Consider the following 20,482-nt stretch of genomic DNA (forward strand, 5'->3'; position numbering starts at 1 on the left):
ATATTCAATACTCAAATTGCACTTTAAATACTCTCATATTCCCAAAATAGTCTCACCCTTGCGGTTGAAATCTTTGTCCTTAACTCATTTTTATATAGTATAAGGAAATTTGAAATCTGTGGTGATGCAACTCTTTGGTTTTTCAAAAAAAAAAAAAAAAAGCTCTGGTTCAAATGCGGTTGATAAAAGTCTTAATTGTGTCTAAGGTAACAATTCCATTGATTACGTTGTTATTAGTCTTGTAAATCCAACTATAAGAAAGGCTATTGTGTTCTTAAGCATTTGTCGAATTGTTTAATAAAAAAGATCATTGTCCTTATATGGCAATTAAATGTCTTTCTCCCCCTAAACCAACCGATCGTTGTCAATTTCTCTATTGATTTCTGTATAATGGAGATACACCTTGAGCACTTATAATCTTGTTACGAGTATGAGATTTAGCTTCCATTCCATCATGTATTGTAATAAAGCCGCGGCCACAAAATGTCTTGTCATGAGGGGAAGTTTCCTTCCACTTACCCGGAATTGCCCAGTGGTCCTGGTAGCGGGCTGGATCTTTACTCTTCGAGCTCAAAGAAATAAGTCATCGTCTAATGTTTCAGTACGGAAGCCCATTAGGCATTATTATCTAGGAAGCCTGGAGACTCATGAAGAAAGTTGCCTAAGCAGCAAGCTTCTTCCACGAGCATGGAATTGATTGGGCTATCAAATCAGCTTTCTATTTATAGCTGTAAGTCATAATTGATGGCATCCGTGTAGTGGACTAATACGTAGCAACTTCAAGATAATTGTTAGCATATATATATATATATATAATAAAATTAGATGAAATTTAAGAATATTAACAATGATTTTTTATTATTATTATTTTTTCAACATTGAAAAATATCTCAGATTTACCAGACTAATTTTTTTGTGCTTTTGCATCCTGCCAACCAAGAATACATAAGTGATAGAGCCGTGACTTGAACACACGATCTCGAAACTTAATTAGTTTACTCCGAAATCATCTGAGCCAACTCCAAGGGACTCCTAACAACGATTTATTAGACATCAATTAGAAAAATTCTATATTAAATGAGAAGAAAGTAAAATATTCACTGTGAATTTCATGGTGGCCTGAATCCGAAGCGAAATAGTCAATTTCTACTACTACTAAATTTGTATTGACGTGTCTATCCTTTTCCGCCCCCATTAAAAGCTGTAAGCATCAAAGAATTCTTACTCCTACTAGATTTGTATTACCGTATTTATCCTTTTGCACCCCTTAAAAGCTGAAAGCATCAAAGTAGAAACAGGATGGGGCCAATTAGTAGCGCTTGACAGCTAATAATCCTCCGTCATACTTAACAGCTAATCTCCGCTAATGTTCCCCACACTATTCATCAGTAGCGGAAGAATTTGTACATCAGAAATCAGATTCATACCCACCAAAATACACCGCCCACATCCCTCTTCTCTCTCACACTCCCCAAAAATGCGCAGTCTCTGTTTTCTTGTTCAAATGTAGTGAAACAGACGCTTCAATTTGGACCAACACGTTTGCTCTACGTAAATCTGAGCCTCCCCAGAAAAGGAGAAAAAAACACACACACACACACTTACTTATGTATGTATAGATATATACTGTATTATATGTTCTGTTTATTTATACATACATATATAGATACGGTATATACATTAATATAATAATCGATGACGACGAGCTTTAACAGTCCGTCGAGAAGCCCGGCCAGTAGTAGGATACAATTGGGCGGAGGTGGCAGTGCTTCCAGGCTTAGATCTTCATCGCTAAAGAAGCCGCCGGAGCCCCTCCGCCGAGCCGTTGCCGACTGTTTATCGTCTTCGGCTTCGTCCAACCATGGGAGCTTCTCTGCAGCCGCCTCCGAAGCTTTACGGACTCTTCGGGTTTGAATTTACAAATTCTCTTTGCTCAATTTAGATCTTCAACTGTTTAAGCTGTTTTGTCATGTTTTATTGGTTCTGAAGTTAGGGTTTTATGCCGTTTCGGTGTGTGATTTCGCGCTAATTCTTTTAATTAGAATTTGATTTTGCTCGTCTGCATTTAATTGGAAAGTTTTTTTATTTTTATTTTTATTTTAATTGAGTGCTTTATTCTGCATTCGGAGCTTTGCATAAATTTGGTGACAAAAAATGCTGCATTATGAATATTTACTTATATAATGCCAAATGTTGGGGTTGTAAAGGTTGGATTTTGCATGAGGGTTCTGAAGGTTTATTTCCCTGTTTAGAGATTTCGCAACTATGCTGCTGTTAAAGCAACTTTCTCACGAATTTATCTCCTGCATTAAGAGAAATGAAGAGAAGAGAAAGTATAAAGGAGAAATTAGAAAGCGGGAGGGGGACATGTGAATTTTTTTGGTTATGACTTGGCCATCAGCTACTTACTTTTACATAAAGGCTCTCGCTTTATGTAAGTGTGTTAGAGAGTGTAGAATGATGACTGTTGTGTTCAAATGGAGAAGGAAAAGAGGAAAGAAACGGTATTGACTGCTGTTTTTAAATGTTGCTTGGATTTGGCAGTCAGTAGTTTGAAATGACAGGTCGTATATAATTATGAGATAGAACACGTACACGCTTGTATTACTATGCTAAAAGAGAGATAAAGGTACACGTGCATGTTTATATAAACATGCTTATATAAACATGCCACTACTCTTCAGTGAGAACCTTGCATCAGAAAGTGTTGGCTTCATGTTGTTCTTGGGTGTTTTGACGGAGCCTACTGTTGATTTTAACGGCTACCAAATTATTGACCGTGAACATTCTGAATTTTTTCCTTATGTAGTTACTTTGACTAAAATTGAGCTGTCCCGTAGGATTAAGTATCTTCAGTTCAGCAGAACTGTGATCCAATCTCGCTTAGGACAAGCGATAATTAAATAGCAGTGTTGAAAATTACTATAAGACAAAGAACTCCCTTGTCTTGGAAACTAATGAGATTTAATGAGCCATTATGTGGGGCCTCTTCGTTCGAGACATGCCTCGTGGGGAACTATCATGATGGTGGAATAAATTTAAAGATGATTTTCACAAGGGAAGTAATCTATGAATGAAATGGACAAGATTTCCTGTTGCAAAATGATTTCGTCCATCTGAACATCAAACTGCATAAGGTGAGATGAAAAGGCATAAGTTTTTCATGTTAATATCTTTTTTGAAGATACAACTTTGCTTGCTTTCTTGGTTTTTTGTTGTATGTTTGTAACCTTTTACTCTTTCTTGAATCATTTTATTTTTCAAATATCAGCAAAATGCACTATATATGGGGTGCATGGGCCTTCTCATTTGTAAATATATGATTCACCCCGGACTTTGGTTTTTTGAATCACCAAGTACATGGTTTCATAATACAATTAAAAATTAGCATGGTGGATGGTTGAGATTATCTATCTATGGCAGGATTACTTGGCAGCAAACTCAACAACTGACCTGGCTTATGGTGTGCTTTTAGAACATACACTTGCAGAAAGAGAACGCAGGTACATAAATTACACATTCAATTATTGCATATGGTTTAGATACTGTCAAATTATTTATTCGAGAGTTATAGCAAGTTTTGGTGTTTTATTCTGCCAACATATCTTTTCACAAGTCTTCTCATCCTAAAGTTCTTCTCGAGAAAGACCAAGTATGTGTCATTTGCAGTAATATTGGGTTTGGACTTCTGACCATGAATCGGCCTTAGGTCTTGGTATTTTGTGCAAGACTTTTGGGTGTATTTAATCGAGTCTTAAGTATTTTTATAATCCCTCAAGGAATAACTGAGCTGCATTTTCATGAAAAGGGTATGTTTGTATTTGTTTTATTTTTGTAACCATGAAACTTGCAACCTTGTAGCCTAACAGATGAAGTTATATTGCCTGTTAAAAGTAGGAGAGTTTCTTCTGAGATTGCATTCTCACTTTCAGTATGCAGATTTACTCAGATGAACTGCCTGGTAGACTGATTATTTGAAGCATCTTTCTTAGCTTTGCCATTCACTCTTACTATTAGACAAGTCTTGGACCAATGATTTGGAGAATTATTTATTCTTGATGGAGATTGAGTAAAAAATTTAAATATTTCTGTTTTCTCTTTTTTTGGGCTTAGTCTTTTGAATAACCAATTTGCAAACCATATAGGTGGTATGTAAAAATTCAGGGAAATCCAACTCATGGATCAAAATTGGAGCAAACAAGAATAGAAAAAATTCTAAACATTAGATATCCTAGATGAAAATCTCAAAGCTCGTGGAGTGTAAGTTAATGCAGTTAAGTCATGCAAATGTACAGGATAGATAGGAACTTAAGGGTGGTTTATTGTCATCTTCTCAGTCAGTTAATTCTAAGTTAAAATTTTGTCTAGGATAGAGTATATGCTTCCTTCTTTCCCAAACCATCTGTCCCACTATTGTTTTAGAGAATAAAAAATTTCTTCCTAAAGTGAAACTTCACTTTTTAAGAGACCTGTTAAATACTAGATTGGGCAGTTTTTTTGATGGTTTAAAAATGCAATACTTGCTTGTGTTGGGCAACGTGTCTTCTCTCCTTTACATTGAAATTGAGTAAAAGTTTCTAGATGATGTTCATAAACAATTTTCTGTTACTCTGTTATTTTTGCTGATGCAATACTTTTTTGTTTGACCAGTCCAGCAGTGGTTGCAAGGTGTGTGTCACTTTTGAAGCGATATCTTTTGAGGTCAGTCTGGGTATTGTATATAAGCATTCTTTCTTTCTCTAAGCTATAAATTCACATATTGAACTGTGTTTAGGAGTTGATGCACAATAATATATATTTTGCAACTGCTATAATTGTGTACTAAAGGTAAATCAATAAGTACGTAGTTATCCATGCATGGTAGTTTGAAGTGATTAGAGTTAATTCAATAAAAAGATCACTACTTGTTGATTTGGATTTCTAGAATTAGAAATTTCAACATTTGTTTCCCTTGGATGAATTAATCTTCCAGTGTTATAAAGCTGTTCTGCTTGCTTTAAAGTTGTTTGGTGAGAGTTGTGTCTGGCAAAAGGAAGATGATTGCGATTCATACTTTCCTGTTTGTGTTTGTCCATAATTTTATCTAGTAGCACCCTGCTATTTTTCTTTTTTTACTTCATCATGCCTTCACTAAGTAAATTACTAAATGAAGGACCAATGACTGGTTTCATATTCTTTCTTTCTTTTCCTTTCCTTAGATTAAATTGCTATCTTTGTGGAGATTGACTCTGCTTCTTCAGCATTGGAATTATTAGCAGATAAATGCCAATTCTCCAATAGTATATGTTTGATCTCTTTCGATAGCAACTACCCCTTGTTTTATTTTGGTTATAAAAATGGGGAAGCTTCCATTTTTTCTAGTTTGAGCTACTGGTTATCTATTTTTATTTTATGTTTTGATTCTAATTTTCATCTCCTCATTATCGTCTTTTAATGTTTACTGCTTTCTATTCCATAACATTGGAAACCTTCTTGTTTTAATCACATTCAAGGTTCCTTGCGTAGCTTAAGTAGTCATCTATGCTTTAATAATTAAGCTGATTAGACGATATATTTAGCTTGTGCTTTGAAATGGGTTTATCTTCTATTGCATGTTAAGTTATTGAAAGGAGGGTGGTAATTTTGTGAGTTAAGTTGGTCTTGAGGTTGCAAGTTCATAATGCTTGCCAAGTATGTTGGACTCTCAATAATCCCCTTTACCTCTAAATAGCACGCATACTATATATGTAGGTTTACTTCTCGCAGAATGAGCTTTTATTTTGCTCTTTCATTTTAGTGATTCTGCAAACCTTTTTGATGCTTTGCAGATATAAACCTAGTGAGGAGACATTGCAGCACATAGATCGGTTTTGCATTAGCATAATTGCTGAGTGCAATTTGAACCCAAACCATAAATTGGCAGCCCACTCTCATTCTTTAAACCTGCAATCTGCAGCGCCCACTACATCCACAAATGTTTCTCCTTTGCCTGTATCAAGTTTTGCATCAGGAGCACTGGTGAAGTCACTGAGCTATGTTCGCTCTTTAGTGGCTCAATACATCCCAAGACGGTCCTTCCAGCCTGCAGCTTTTGCTGGAGCACCAACTGCCTCAAGACAGTCACTTCCAACTTTGTCATCTTTATTGAGTAAATCTTTTAATTCCCAGTTAAGTCCAGTAAATTCTAAAGAAGCTTCTGAAAAGAAAGAAGCTTCTGCATTATCGGTTTCAGACTCAGCAATTCCTGAAGAAGTTGATGTATCTGAAGACTACGAATACATAGCCCTTGACATTTTTAAATGGCGCTGGTGTAGAGATCAACAGTCGTCACTTCTTTCACCTAAAAGGTAGTTGATTTCGTCTGTTAGTGATTGGAAACACTAATTTTTATCTCTTTTAGCATTTTGCAGTGGCTATGTATGATTCTTACATCTCCAAACTTTCAGTGATCATGTTTTGAAACCCCAAGATGTCAGCACACATAATTTTCTGGAAGTAGGTGCTGCAGCCCTTCTTGTAGGGGACTTGGAAGCTAAAATGCAGGGAAAACCTTGGGGAACTTTTGGGACTGCTGATATGCCATATCTTGATCAACTTTTACAACCTTCTTTGCTTACAACTGTCACCAATTCTGCTGCTGCTCGAGCGCACTTAAAAGCAATAACAGCCTTAAAACGCTCTAAACCAGGACCTCAACAAATCTGGTACGTTCTTCTGACTCCTGGATTCTTGCTGTTTGATATTTTATTACATACCTGCTCTTCCTGTCATGATTACTCCTTTGATAAGTTAACATCGGCTAATATTCACCAGTTGTTTGGTTGCTGGCAATTGAGACATGTATACATGTATAGTGTTAGATATGAAATTCTTCTTGCTGAAACTTTTAAAGTAAAGAGATTTTTCTCCTCTCCTGTTGAATATCTCCTGTTGTATAGACTATAGAGTGTTAACATATTGAAAGATAATTGTTGATGGTTTGGTGACTTTCATGAATTTCCAGTAACTAGCACTCATAAGTCATCCCTTGCTTGTCTTTTAGTGGGATGCACATATTTGAGCTTATGCTTATTTTTTTTTGAAAATTCTTATATTATCATGGTTGCATTTCTTTGCTATGCAAATCTAGGAATTCATATGTTTTTAGCCTCGAGGCCATTTTTATGTCCAGAAGTTTTAAATTGCACCGTAGGCTTGTCCTTTAGTTGACACATGATAGTTGATATATTAGTTCGTTTTCAAATTTCTATGTAAATCAACTCAAAGAATCAGTGATATAAGTCCAAATGCATATCTCTACTGAAGGTATTTGCTTATCTTCTTATAATTTTTTAGACAGACAATGAAAACATGGTGACAACTTATGATCAACGGTCCTGATTTACTTATCTTTCTCGTAGAGATGGGCCGTGTTAGGACATAGTTTTAGTGCTTGATATGAGTATGTATGATGACATTAGAAAATGGATAAATTATTTATGATTTTTTTCCCTGTGTGATCATCACTCCATGGACTAGAAACCTGATGAGGATATAATCTCCTGAGAAAGGATACGAATTCCTAAATTTTGTGAATTTTTAAATTACAAATCTAAATGTACTGGATATGCTGGATAGTAAGATGATTGGGTAGATACTTGGTAATTAAAATGTCGTAATTACCCTTGTTTGTGCTTTGCTGCGAGTAAGTATTTCAAGCAAGTTGTCTGATATTTTTGTCATTCAAGAGCGTAATTTTTGGTGTTGAAAGCCATGCTTTTTGTTTGTCAGGGAAGATTCGCCCATAAGTATGTTCCGTCCACGTGCAAAACCGCTTTTCCAGTATAGGCACTACAGGTATACAGAGCAGGAATACTTTCAATTATGATATCAGATTTCTTATATTGGCAGCATCTGATTTTCTTTTCTATGTTCTTTCTGACTATGACTAGTATAGTTGTATTTATATTTGTGGTAGCTCTTTTTGCACACTAGAGATCATCTGTTGCTCTTGCAATAGGAATTAGAGTTTCTTAGTCATATTAGAAGGGGCGAAAGGAATGGAAGGGTGTGATGACTCTCTGTTTAGTTGGTTCGAAAGGCGGAACTGTTTTGAATTTTATTCTCTAGTTCCTTTCATACACTCATTGATAATGCTGTTGATGAACGTCATGCTAAACATTATTAGTATTCTGAACCATGTTGTTGGCTTGTATATGTAGAACAATGTTGTTCTTTATGCACCCTCCATTTGACTGTAGAACATTTTGTGCTTTGGATTTGTGACTACCAACTGGATCAACCAGCATTAGTTGTTTTAACTGCATATTATCTGGTATTCTTCAGTTTGAGTGTTAAGAGTATTTAGATATCTAGAATGATTGCAAACTGTACTGATCGATGCCCCCCCTTGCATCTTGCCAGGGTCAGAGAGGAAAAGTTCTAGGTGAATAGGGAACTAATATATTGTCTGAACTTTGATGACTCTTTAATTCAGAAATTAGTTCCTACATACATACTGTCCTCCCGTTTTCTTGGTTTCTCTGTCATTGATCTATAATTTTTTGCGTTTTGTTTAATATGCTCTATTACCTGTCTTACGAAATGAGAATTTGAATGTTATCAGCGAACAACAGCCTTTGCGTCTGAATGCGGCAGAGGTATGCGAGGTTATAGCTGCAGTTTGCACCGAGACACGTTCTCCAAATGCTAATTTCATGACAGTCTCATCTAAATTAAGTAATAACAGTGGAAAGCCATCAATGGATGTGGCAGTGAGCGTGCTTGTCAAACTCGTGATTGACATGTATGTTCTATGTTTTGTTTTGTTGGTAGTTGGTATTAACAGAATTTCGACTTTGAAATTACTTTTCCCTCCCTCCCTCTCTTAAATATACTGACAATGCTTTTATCTTCTTTCACGTAGCATGGTTACTACTGCAGCAGATGCTTTTAATTTGATAACAGTTTGTATGCTTCACGTCTAATTGTTTAATGGTCACTATATTTTTCACATCCTAGTGTAAGGATGAATTCAAGATAATTTCTGAATCATACATAAATTCTTCGAACAAGGTGCAGATACACATTTACAAGCACATACAAGGGGGGGGGGAGAGAGAGAGATTCTGTATGTGTGTGTGTATCTGTGCATTTGGCCAAGAATTGATATGATTGAGCTGATTGAAATAAAGATTTTAAGCTTAAAGTTGCCCATTCAAATTTGGGGAGAAAACTGAATTAGATTTTCATACAATTATGTGTGTTAGTTGATGCAAGTATTTTCTTTCTTACTCGTCTGCTAGTGATGAACGCTAATTTGTTTTGTAGGTATGTTTTGGATTCTGAGACCGCTGGTCCACTCACTCTATTTATGCTTGAGGTGCTATTTTGTTTACATGTTGGCTGTCAGTGGTAGAATGTGGATATTTTCATGGTAATAAAATCTGATTGCAGGAAATGCTAAATTCTCCAAGGCTGGTATCAAAAACTCGGGCTTTTGATTTAATTCTGAACCTAGGTGTTCATGCGCATCTACTGGAGCCTCCACTGCAGGATGAGGACTCCCCAGTTGACGAAGAGTATTCTCAGGAACAAATTTTGGACAATGAAATGCCACCTTCCTCAGAGGCAACGAGAAAGTTGGATTATTTTAAGAAAATGGGAAATTGCTCAGCTGTTGACAAATTTGAATGCTGGATTTTAGGCATTCTCTCTGAGGTCCTTCTTCATCTTGTGCAGGTACATGACTGAATGATCCTAGAATTGTGCCTACACCTGTCCCTGGTTTGCCACTTCAAACATCTAATATGATGGACAAAAATTTCGAAAACAAATCACTGAATGTACTAATTTATTTAAACCACATAATTTAAATATGTGCATCATTAGCTTTGATCTTTTTCCATTACTCAGTTCATGACTACCTTAGTATCTTTAAGGTGCCTTCCTTAATTCTCAAAGGTTTGCTTAACTTGTACTTGTTGATTAGAAAGTTTTTCAGCCTAAAAAAATTTAACAACCAGCTCATCATAATCACGAGTTTTTGACTTAGCCATGTCTCCGATGCTATTTGTAGCCTTCCTTAATAACTAAAGGTTTACCAACTCTTTGTCGCTAGCAAAAGATGTGCTCTTAGCATGCTGTTAATATTGTTCAGGATATTATGTTGTCCAGGTATAGCATTACTTTAGTGGATTAGGTCCATCAGGATTTCTTTGGATATAGTTGAAGTGTTCCCTATTTCCAACAAAATGCTGTTTGCAAAGTATGATCTTTTGCCTTAAATATACATTGTATGCAACTATAGATGAGGCCTAAAATGAGCTCACTCTTCACGCCAATGTGCACGTCACATTGCTACTAATCCAACCATGTCATTTTTGTCAGCAAATGGGATTTCGATCTGTTGATCAGCTTGCATATACCATCTTGTGGAAGCAAGTAGATGAAAGAGCCTCTTTAACTGCTGCACTTTTTGTTTTTCTGGTTTCGTCGTGTTTAAAGTTCCTGAGTTACTGGATTCTAGCTCAATTTAATGTCTATACAAGGGTAAAAGTGATGCTTGAGCAAATGATTGAACATTATGAGTGTCTTGGCTCGTCCATTTGTAGTTACCTCATGTGATCTTTTCATATAGATGGTAGATTAGATATATTAAGTTGATTTTAAGGTGCCAAAGTACCTTGTATGCATGGTTTAATACTCTTAAATTGAGCATAGACTATCTCTAAGTTTAGAAGTCGATTATTTGCTTGACTAGTCTGTCTTTAAATCACTAATATGAATTGTTTGTGAGTTTTATTTTTTGTCATCTCAGAGTTTACTATTTCTGTTCCTTATTTTATATAATTCTTGAGAATTATTCTTCCTCACAGGTAGAAGAGAAGGAAGAATCTATCTGGGCTTCTGCGTTAAGCTGTTTATTGTATTTTGTCTGTGATAGAGGCAAAATCCGCAGGAGCAGATTGAAAGCACTTGACATAAGAGTGAGTCCTCAGATACTAGCCTTCATTATTCTTTATGAATGGTCCTGCAAAACTTAAAATGTACTGTCATCCAAGCTGGACGTGAAACCTTAACAAAGGGCGGTTAATAAGTTTGGGAAAGGACACCTTTAGGAGATGCAGAAACATATTAAAGAGAATATTCTGCTCTGCATCAATTGTTCCTCTCCTTCTATATAGAAGATTACAATCTGGATTCAACTGATCAACACGTTCAACAGTGTGTTCTTTGTTGTGTGAGCTATGACTGATACTGAATCTACTTCTCTATTAGCTTTGAATTTATAGGGAACTTTATTAGGGAAAGCAGCATGTAATTTCTCTGGTCTAATCTTTCCATTAACTATACATAATTGACTATATGAACTGTCTGTACCATTTTCCTTTCAGAGCATAAAAGAAATATCTCCAACAGAAGTTGCCCCAATTCAAACGATAGGCTAAATCTTCATCTAGTTGTTTGTGTACTCAGTAACCATGTATACTGAACTGTTCTCTCCTTTATATCATTGTCTGTCTGATGAAGAGTTGGACCAAAATCATCGTTTTTGGATCTGTTTGCAGGTTATCAAGGTTTTGTTGACAATAAGCCGGCTAAATTGTTGGGCAGAAGTAGTTCGAAGCAAGCTTATCTGCATGTTGACAAACATGTTTTATGAAGTTCCGGATGGTTCTATTAATTCTGCTTCAGCTACCCCTATGTTTTTTACTGAGCAAATTGATCTGATTGGAGGAATTGAATTTATTTTTGTTGAGGTATACCTCTAAGTACTTCTTATAATTTGTTGCAGGTATAGATTCTTTAGACATGGAAATAGGCTTGCGTTTTGCTGGACAAAAATATTCTGCCATGTGAATTTATTTTGATTCCCTATTTGCTGTGTAAATTGATGATATTCTTGACCAAATAAACTATTAGAATGAGGCACTATTTGCCATCTTCTTCATATTGAATCAGATTCTTTGTATAGTTCAATTTTAACTCTGTGCATATCATTTATGGCATGGATTTGGGTTATCATTGAAAAATGGTGCAGTTACTTGTAATTATCCAAGTCTCAAATTTTGCGCAAAAACATCAACTGATCTCAAAGTATTGAAGCCAAGTAAAATTTTCGCTAATTTTGATCTAGTTTATGGTGAAAAATTTTGGATGTACATTGATTGAACTTAGTTGTTGATCAAATTGTGTAAGTTTTTTTTTGATGAAATCAGGCACAGATGATAAATTTGATCTTATATTTCAATTCGATACGACGTGACATTAGGTGGCAATTAAGAAATTGAAGAAATTTATATAGCAGGGTGACTTTTGCCCAATTTTGTTGAGTTTTGATCAAAGTAGCAGGGTTTTAACTTACTGTTTTTCTGTAGTGAAGTGGTCTTAATATATTTTGTCAAAAACTTGTTGAGCTTTTTGACAGCTTAAACTTCGCTTGAACACATTGATATTTCTTTACCTCACTTACTTTACAAATGTAGTTAGTGCTTTCAAACTCCAGAGATGCACGGAGAAATTTGTACCTGGTGCTCTTTGACTACGTCTTACATCAAATAAATGAGAAGTGTATTGCAACTGGGGAGTCTGAATACAATGATGAAGAGGTCCAACCAATTGCTAACTTGCTTATGCTTGCCGATGCCCCTGAAGCTTTACATATTTCTGTTAAGCTTGGAGTTGACGGCATTATAGAGCTTTTGAGGAGATCAGTTTCTGCTGCATTGTCGAGATATCCCAATAGCGATCGCCTTATTGTGGTAATGCCTTCTTATTTGACTTTGTTCACAAAACAGCTTCTTAGTTTGTTTATCTTGAGTTCGTAAATTGGAAATCTCAGGTTGTATAACCATCTCCAATCCTGAGAGGCAATTGTGGTGTCAAGAGATTTTGAGATTGGAGCATGACTTGTTGCATAATCTGTTCTGTGAATGGTGTCATGTTTCTTTTACTTCAGTACTGAAAAATTGATAATTAGTGTGATTGCAATTATGATTGATTGGAGACACAGGGTTGCACCATTTAAGTTCAAAAAGTTGATTGATTGGAGACACAGGGTTGCACCATTTAGAGGGATTGAGTTGTACAGAACTAAATTCCTTCTTGTAGACTCAAAAAGTGGAGACAAGTGTTCAACCTGTTTCTTATATCTGCCCAACTTTTTGTCCCTTCCATTGTAGAATGGTAGTGAGATTGATAGTGAATTCTTTTTCGTTCAACCTGTTAACCATTTCCTTTCGTAGTATTTGGTACATCCCTTTTATCATGAAACAGAGACAAATAACAGTCACTTGGTTTTTCACTTCTAGTATCTTTACCATCTGAAGCAGTACATTCCTTCCTTAATTTCCCACATTGATGGAACTGACATTATTTCACCTTTTTGCAATATAATTCACTGTGTAATATTTTATGTGAACTCACCTGCATAACTTTTTACTGAAAAGGCAGTTTACTTCAACTGCTTGACCAGCTTCATGTAAAATAGGAACTTTACGGTAAATTTCTTACAGAAATTACTTATTGAGTTTATCTTTTTGGCATTACAATTTAGTAGTTCTTATAAATAATAATCAGGGCTTTTAGTAGTTTTAAGCAACTTGAAGAGGTCATGGAAGACTAGCAAGAGTCTTTTCTCCAAACTAGGATTCCTAGATCTTGAAGCTCATTGCCTGTCAGACAAGTAGTTTACTTAAATTGAATGCTTCCTTTGTAGATGAACATAAAAGTGGAGTTTAATCATGAATTCAAGCTACTGGTGGAAGAACATTTATGAACCGTTTATTATAGCAGTTTTACGGAGCCTTGTGTGTGAGAATGGAATGACCACTATCGATGGGAAAAAATGCTAATTTGTTTTGGAATGAGAATGCATAAAAATGATGAATGAATTAATATAGTGATTCAGATGAATCATATCATCAGAATTGTGATAGGCAAGATGTTAGGTCTTTAATGCGGATAGTCATATTGCTATGTGCAGTATAAAAGAGGGAAGATAGGTGTATAAAACAGCATTACTGGCATTTTAATGGGTTTGTAGGTTTCTCGCTGAACAATATTTCTAAGTTATTCAACCGAAAGATATGGTATACATTATGTTGGCAACAACCTAATTATGGGCTATTTATTAGTTAAATTTAATTTACTTGCTAGACCTAATTATCCCTCAGTGTTGCTGATGGCACTGAGTTTGATATCTTAGTCCTGCTCTGACTTTGAGTTTCCTTTATTTATGTCTGGTGTTATTTTGTCCCAACCTGATCAGAAACGATGAGCGCTTTATAGATTATGTTTTACTTTTGTTTTGGTATCCTTACCCAGACATCTTGTTTATACAGTTTTATAATGTGGACATTGAATTCTTTCATTTCCATTTTCCTCCTTGCAAATGACGACTACAGTAACTTTAGCCTGGAAAATTTCATTGTGTTACAATTTTAAGCTTAACGTAAAATTCATTGCTGTTGCAGCTTTTGGAGAAAATTGTTGAGAAGTTTGATGCACTTATAAGTTCATTTACTCATGTGGACAAAGAGTTTGCGCACATGATAAAGACAGCTAAATCTTGTAAGTTTCTGGAAAGTATTGAAAGATATCGGAGAAACAGCTTGAGCATGAAGGCAAAGCTGTCTTGGGCCACTTTACATTCTCTTCTTCATTCTGAAAGAAATTTGTATCGCCACCATGGTTACTTGTGGTTGGGGGATTTACTAATAGCAGAAATCAGTGAGGGAGGTGATACAAGTATTTGGTCAAGAATTAAAAATTTGGAGCAGAAAATTGCCCTTGCTGGTGTTAATGATTATTCAGCTGCTTTGGATGTACCATTGCATATATGGCTTTTCTGTGGACTTCTAAGATCCAAGAATAGTTTCATCCGGTGGGGCTTTCTATACATCCTTGAGAGGCTTCTTATGCGAAGCAAATTTCTTTTAGATGAGAGTGAAGTCCATCATGCGATCAATGTTGAAGCTTCTGGATATATAAATGACAAGAGTCGTCTTGAGAAAGCAAATGCAGTTATAGATATTATGAGCAGTGCTTTGTCTTTGATGGCTCAGATAAATGAAACTGATCATATGAACATACTGAAGGTAATTTCTTCTGGCCCCTTTTTGTTATTCTAGCAAATCCTGGAAACCATCTGTACCCAGATTCTAGTTTGGCATATTCTTATGACATTGATGCATTGATATCTTATGGATGAAAACTGCTTGCTGTTTGAGCCAACTTAACATGTCTTGACTGCTTCTCCTCTTCATGAATTGCAGAAACCAACTACTTGTAGTGAACTTTTCTCCGGCATTGTGATATTAACTTTGCTAGGGTTTAGAGGATGTCTTGAAATAATGATTGTTGCTTAGGCTAGCAACTTGTTTCTTTATTAAGATGCAGTTTTGACTGGGTTCTGAAACTGACCCAAGTCCAATTAAAGGCATGGGATCCAATGGTAACAAAACCTCTTTATCCTTTGTTATAGCACATGCTTTGGGAGATAAACAGATGGTGTAAAAATACTCTTCTATATTATCCAAATATTGTTCAGCATTTGTGAGTTATAAGATTTTATTTTGTCAGCTTTCTTCTTTCTCTTATGTTTATTGCTATTGGTTCTTCTTATCTAATTTTATCTCCCTTATTTTATGTGAAAGTGAATATTCATTCAAATAGTTTGCTGTAGAAACCATAATCTGGAGTTACAAAATTCTTGCAGTATTGGAGGTCGTTTCATGCAGACAATACAAATTTGCAGCCTTTTGCTAAAAGATAAGGCTTAAGTGCTTTATCACATGGATTCATTAGAGGCGAATTTTTTTTTTTCTGCTTTATTTCTTGTTACCATGTACCATAAAACGATCTGATCCTTAAGAGAATTCATTCTTACACCCTAAATAAGATCATCTTCTAGAGTAAGGTTCGAAGAACTACCTCTCTTAGGCTCCCGAAGGTTCCATTCTAGGTTGTACCCACAAATAGATGAATACACTGATTTCATGGTTACTTAATTTATTTGAAAAATTTTACAAGGTTCTCAGACAAATGATTGTTTATTATGTCATTGATTCATTGTAATTCATCTGATGCAACTATTCTTTCTACTAATTAAAGTAGTTAGCAAGTCAGTGCCAACAATATACCTGTTTGAGGTACATACTTCTTTTTGCTGATGTTGTTGCTGAAGTCTCTATATATGGAGCAATGAACACTTCGGTCTCTGTTATCTTCAAATGTCTAAATGTGGCTTTGTTTCTTATTTGTATTTTGATTTTCCTAACATCCATATTTCTTTCTGCTGCACTTGGTCAGATGTGTGACATTCTGTTTTCTCAATTATGCCTGAAAGTTCTACCTACAAGTGCAATCCCACTAGGAGATGTCATGCTTGGAAATAGAGATTCTAGTGTAGATTGGAACAAGAAAGCTGATTCAGAACATTTCACTCGAAATGAGAGTCACAGCTGGGATGAGTTTTGCGATACTACTAGCACATTTAACCCAAGCAAAGATCCCTTGGTTGGAGAGACTGCATCCATGGCAGCACTACTCCTCCATGGGCAGGCCATTGTTCCTATGCAATTGGTTGCACGTGTTCCTGCTGCATTGTTTTATTGGCCTCTTATCCAACTTGCAGCTTCTGCAACAGATAATATTGCTTTGGGCGTTTCTGTGGGTAGCAAAGGAAGAGGAAATGTGCCTGGTGCTACCTCAGACATTAGAGCTACGCTTCTCTTACTTTTAATTGGCAAATGTACTGCAGATCCTGCAGCTTTTAAGGAATTTGGTGGAGAACAGTTTTTTAGGTACTTTGCAATTTTACTTTCTTCAGTGATGGGGTCCCATCTATTCTATAGTATTATTTTTACACAGACATTTTTTTACAGGGTGTTGTTAGATGATACGGATTCTAGAGTGGCATATTATTCTTCAACTTTTCTTCTGAAGGTAAGTGTCATTTTATGCTTCTGACCATCAGATTGAACTATCTTCAAGGGAAGATTTTACTGATGAATTAGATAATTTTGCAGAGAATGATGACGGAAGAACCAGAAAATTATCAAAGAATGCTACATAGTCTCGTTTCAAGAGCTCAACAGGTAGGTTGTCCTATAATCAGGCTTGGATAGGGAAAGGGGTGGTGCAAAGAGAATGTTTCATCCTTTACATGGTGTCAAAAAAGAAGAAAAGAAATGGCGGCATCCCATTCCTCTCCCTTCACGAAACAAAAGAAATTTCAAAAATAAAAACTTATGAACATTATACAGTTTACAACACTGCATGGAGCAACAGGGAGCTACAACTTGAAGGTGTATGTCAATTTAGTTGGTATTTAAAGTACTTAACATTTTATTATTAGATACAATAGCGAGAAATGTGAAGTTCAAGTTTAGGACTTGCATGGAGTTGAGCCAAAGCAAAATTTGCATGTATTGCGTCAAACTTTAGCAAATTTTGCAATCAAGTGAAGCTTGAAGTTGATTTCATATGCAAATATTAAATTTCAAAAGTTCAGTAGTCAACATTTCAAGCTCATTTTTTAGACCCTAAAACATATTGAAGATTTGTAAATGGGATGGTGCACATATAAAGATATCCTAAGAAGAAGTTGTAATTCTCAAAAATATTCGAGATATACAAGCGTCTTTATGTATACTTTTAATTGTATATAGCAAACAACTTATAAATGAAAAAGTAGAATGGTGCATATGCAAGCATACATAATATACAATGCAGGGGCATCGGTAAGAAGTGCTTTCTCCTGTTGCTCGGACTTCCAAGCCTAACACTTAACACAATTTTTTGTAGAATCGTGTGTTTCTAGCCCTGTTTTAGACTCATTTCCTCTTAACGAGGTTTCACATTTAGGTAGAGATTGGAGTAGCTTAGCTATAATAGTTTCTGTAAAAAACTTGGATTTTCATTTTTCATGTCATGTCATGTGGTTGGGTGATTTTCAGTTGATTTTTTTTGGTGGAATTACTATGCATATAGCATTAACAATGTTTTGATGTTATTAATTTCCTGCTTCTATAGAGTTCATTTAACTAATGTCAAGGTGGCTTGTACTTCAAATTTGCAGAGTAACAATGAAAAGCTGTTAGAGAATCCCTACCTCCAGATGCGAGGCTTACTTCAGCTTTCAAATGAATGACTTTGGTGCTTATCCACCACCTTCTGTTGCTATCATCAAAAAGTGAATTTTATCGCTCCTGATGATCACAAAGTTTAATTGTGGGTATAGCTGCTAAATATTTAATGGCTTGACAATTGGATGCTTACATTTTTGTTTTGCATCAAACAGTTGAAGATGTGTATTTGTTCCTTTACCTGGCCAAAGTATGACATCCAAGAGAATGGGTGCCGAAGTTAATTGATACTCTAGCATACTTGCTCTTTGTGTGCTTCAAGAAAATTTGTGTTGGAAGTTACAAGGAAATTCATGACTAGCTTCTTCATCAGGATCATGTTGCGGACTTATGGAAATATCTTCGGCTTATTAAATTTGTGATGCTTCATGTTGTGTGTGGATAAGTGCTCAAATTGCACATCTAAGATTATCCAGCTCAAAGAGTGAAGGACATGAATTGATTACATGGCCACTGCATTTGGATCTTTTTCAGGTATTGATTTGTGTGATTATTTAGCTAACATAAATAGCTTGCTGATTTCCAAGGGCATCTGTGCAAAATATTGCCTTCAAGCTGCATAACTTTAAGCTAGTATAGTTATTCAATCTAAATTCTTTTGATGTCATCTTTTTCTGATGTTAGATTGCAAATTATTCTTCTTTGTAGAAACAGTTATTGGCAAGAATTGAGTGTGGAATTTTTGCTAGATGTGCTGCACGGTGGCAAGAATTTTTTTTGGATTGAATGGATAATATGGAGATACTCGCTTCAGTACATTGACATGCTTCGTGTGATTGCACTTGTGGATGAGCAATGAAGATCCCGAGGTTTCATTTGATGGCCACCTGGTAAATATACTGTGGTTTAGATCTCTCAATTGCTGCACTTATCACATATGAGGTTGCTTGGTATGTATTTTTGGAGATGATTGATAGGTCTTATTATTCTTAGCTTTGTAAATATGTGGTTTTGATTTGTCATGTTCATCCCCCGATATTATGAAAACGGGTGGAAGGATCATGTTGCGATAGTTGTAAGATAGCTGTCGAGAAATTTTGCCATCCTAACATGTAAATGGTGAAATCCTAGAGAGCAATGTAATATCTTATATATTCTATTTGGAACTGTTTAAAGCTACTATCATCAAATTCAATAATAAGGAATAGAAAGTTCTGCTTTACTTCATGTTGCTGTTAGATTAGAATGTTCCTCAAATGCCTGAATTAGTTTATTTGAGTCATTACAAAATGCCGGAGATTATTTTCTGGTATATACTTAGATATTCTTGGTAAAGAGACGGCATACTTGGACTAGGATGATTCATCTCAGTTCATCAACTGGCAAATGGCCAAAAAGAGAAGCAAGGGTATGAGCGGAACGAGCTATTCCTTTTTCTTGTCTTGAAAAGGCAGCGTTGTTAGATGTTTTTCATGGGGATTGGCTTCGTGTTCATAGTGTAATAAAAGACATTTACTTGCAACTCCGTGAAGCATAATCATATTGTCAATCTGAAAGTTGTATTTTTAAGTTCCAAGTGAATTTTCATAAAATCTTCCGCAAGTATGGTAACATGATGGACTTTTCACGCGATGACCTCGAGGAATCAAAGCCAAGGCCGCCTTCTTTGAGGACGGCATCCGGCGTCCACTCATGGTTCAAAGTTGCGGTTGCAGTCACGATTGTGGCTTGAATCGTTTCATATCGGTTTCGATATATTAGTCGCAGTTTCATGGAGACATAAATTTTTGAAATATTTAATATTTTAAAAATTTTTTTAAAAAAATGATAAACAAAAATAATAGAAAAATTAGTAAAAATAATAAAAATTCGAGTTAATTCGGATGATTAGGGGCGATTCGGTCGTTTTCATTCTTCTCAAAAACGTGACTCGATTGAATTTTCGACGATCCATTAACTCAAATTCATCGCGTGACTCAGCCAGGTCAACTCGATTTTGGCCGAGTCTTTGAACCATGCGTCCACTTCCGTAGAAGAACGAAAAGTTATTTTATTTTGTATTTCTTTTCTGGGTTAAAATGAAAAATGCATATTCAACAGTCAGACAGCTGGAAAAGTTTGTTAGCTTTATATACCTGCCTGGATCTGTTTCTGGACTTTTTCAATTTGATTGTCTTACGAACGAGATTCACAGCAGACTTTGATCAAAGCGAACTTATGAACAATCAACCCAACAAATAATAGCACGAAAAGTCGAGTCTAGGTTAAAGGTGTCATTTGCATTAGGTACTTCGCATGGATCATGGTCACCGCTATATATTTTTCAAAATTTGTCTATCATCTCAATTTTCAGTTTGCCCCACCCTTTTTCCTATTTCTTCTTTTCTCATTTTTCTTTTAATACCAATTTTGACAACTTAAATACCTTATTA

At 35.6% G+C, this 20,482-nt stretch overlaps 1 protein-coding gene across 14 annotated transcripts; it reads left to right on the top strand.

Annotated features, from left to right (window-relative positions):
• Nucleotides 1-1,227: 1,227 nt before the first annotated feature.
• LOC113725505 (uncharacterized) lies at nucleotides 1,228-19,272 on the top strand. Of its 14 annotated transcripts, none has more exons than XR_011838864.1 (20): nucleotides 1,297-1,908; nucleotides 3,424-3,503; nucleotides 4,651-4,701; nucleotides 5,808-6,326; nucleotides 6,426-6,683; nucleotides 7,750-7,815; nucleotides 8,585-8,764; nucleotides 9,289-9,340; nucleotides 9,415-9,699; nucleotides 10,836-10,946; nucleotides 11,529-11,720; nucleotides 12,447-12,722; nucleotides 14,436-15,059; nucleotides 15,680-15,732; nucleotides 16,265-16,766; nucleotides 16,848-16,908; nucleotides 16,992-17,270; nucleotides 18,044-18,157; nucleotides 18,266-18,584; nucleotides 18,765-19,272. XR_011838864.1 is itself a non-coding variant. In XM_072073961.1 (18 exons), the coding sequence occupies exons 1-17, from the start codon at nucleotides 1,696-1,698 to the stop codon at nucleotides 18,113-18,115; spliced, it is 3,603 nt and encodes a 1,200-aa protein (XP_071930062.1). In that variant the 5' UTR covers nucleotides 1,297-1,695; the 3' UTR covers nucleotides 18,116-18,120; nucleotides 18,424-18,584. The 14 variants fall into 14 exon arrangements, 1 of the variants encoding a protein (XP_071930062.1); XR_011838863.1 differs by having other exon boundaries at nucleotides 16,992-17,060; nucleotides 18,044-18,120; nucleotides 18,759-19,272; XR_011838854.1 differs by lacking the exon at nucleotides 15,680-15,732 and having other exon boundaries at nucleotides 1,228-1,908; nucleotides 16,273-16,766; nucleotides 16,992-17,060; nucleotides 18,044-18,120; nucleotides 18,759-19,272.
• The last annotated feature ends 1,210 nt before the right edge of the window (nucleotides 19,273-20,482 follow it).

Source organism: Coffea arabica, chromosome 2c (assembly GCF_036785885.1).
Source record: "Coffea arabica cultivar ET-39 chromosome 2c, Coffea Arabica ET-39 HiFi, whole genome shotgun sequence".
NCBI lineage: Eukaryota > Viridiplantae > Streptophyta > Magnoliopsida > Gentianales > Rubiaceae > Coffea > Coffea arabica.

Bases quoted from the DNA above. Each gene is read 5' to 3' on its own strand.
- LOC113725505 (XM_072073961.1), top strand. From the start codon at position 1,696: ATGACGACGAGCTTTAACAGTCCGTCGAGAAGCCCGGCCAGTAGTAGG. The intron at 15,060-16,272 runs GTAATTTCTTCT...GCACTTGGTCAG, and splicing joins ATCATATGAACATACTGAAG to ATGTGTGACATTCTGTTTTC. The intron at 16,767-16,847 runs GTACTTTGCAAT...ATTTTTTTACAG, and splicing joins GGTGGAGAACAGTTTTTTAG to GGTGTTGTTAGATGATACGG.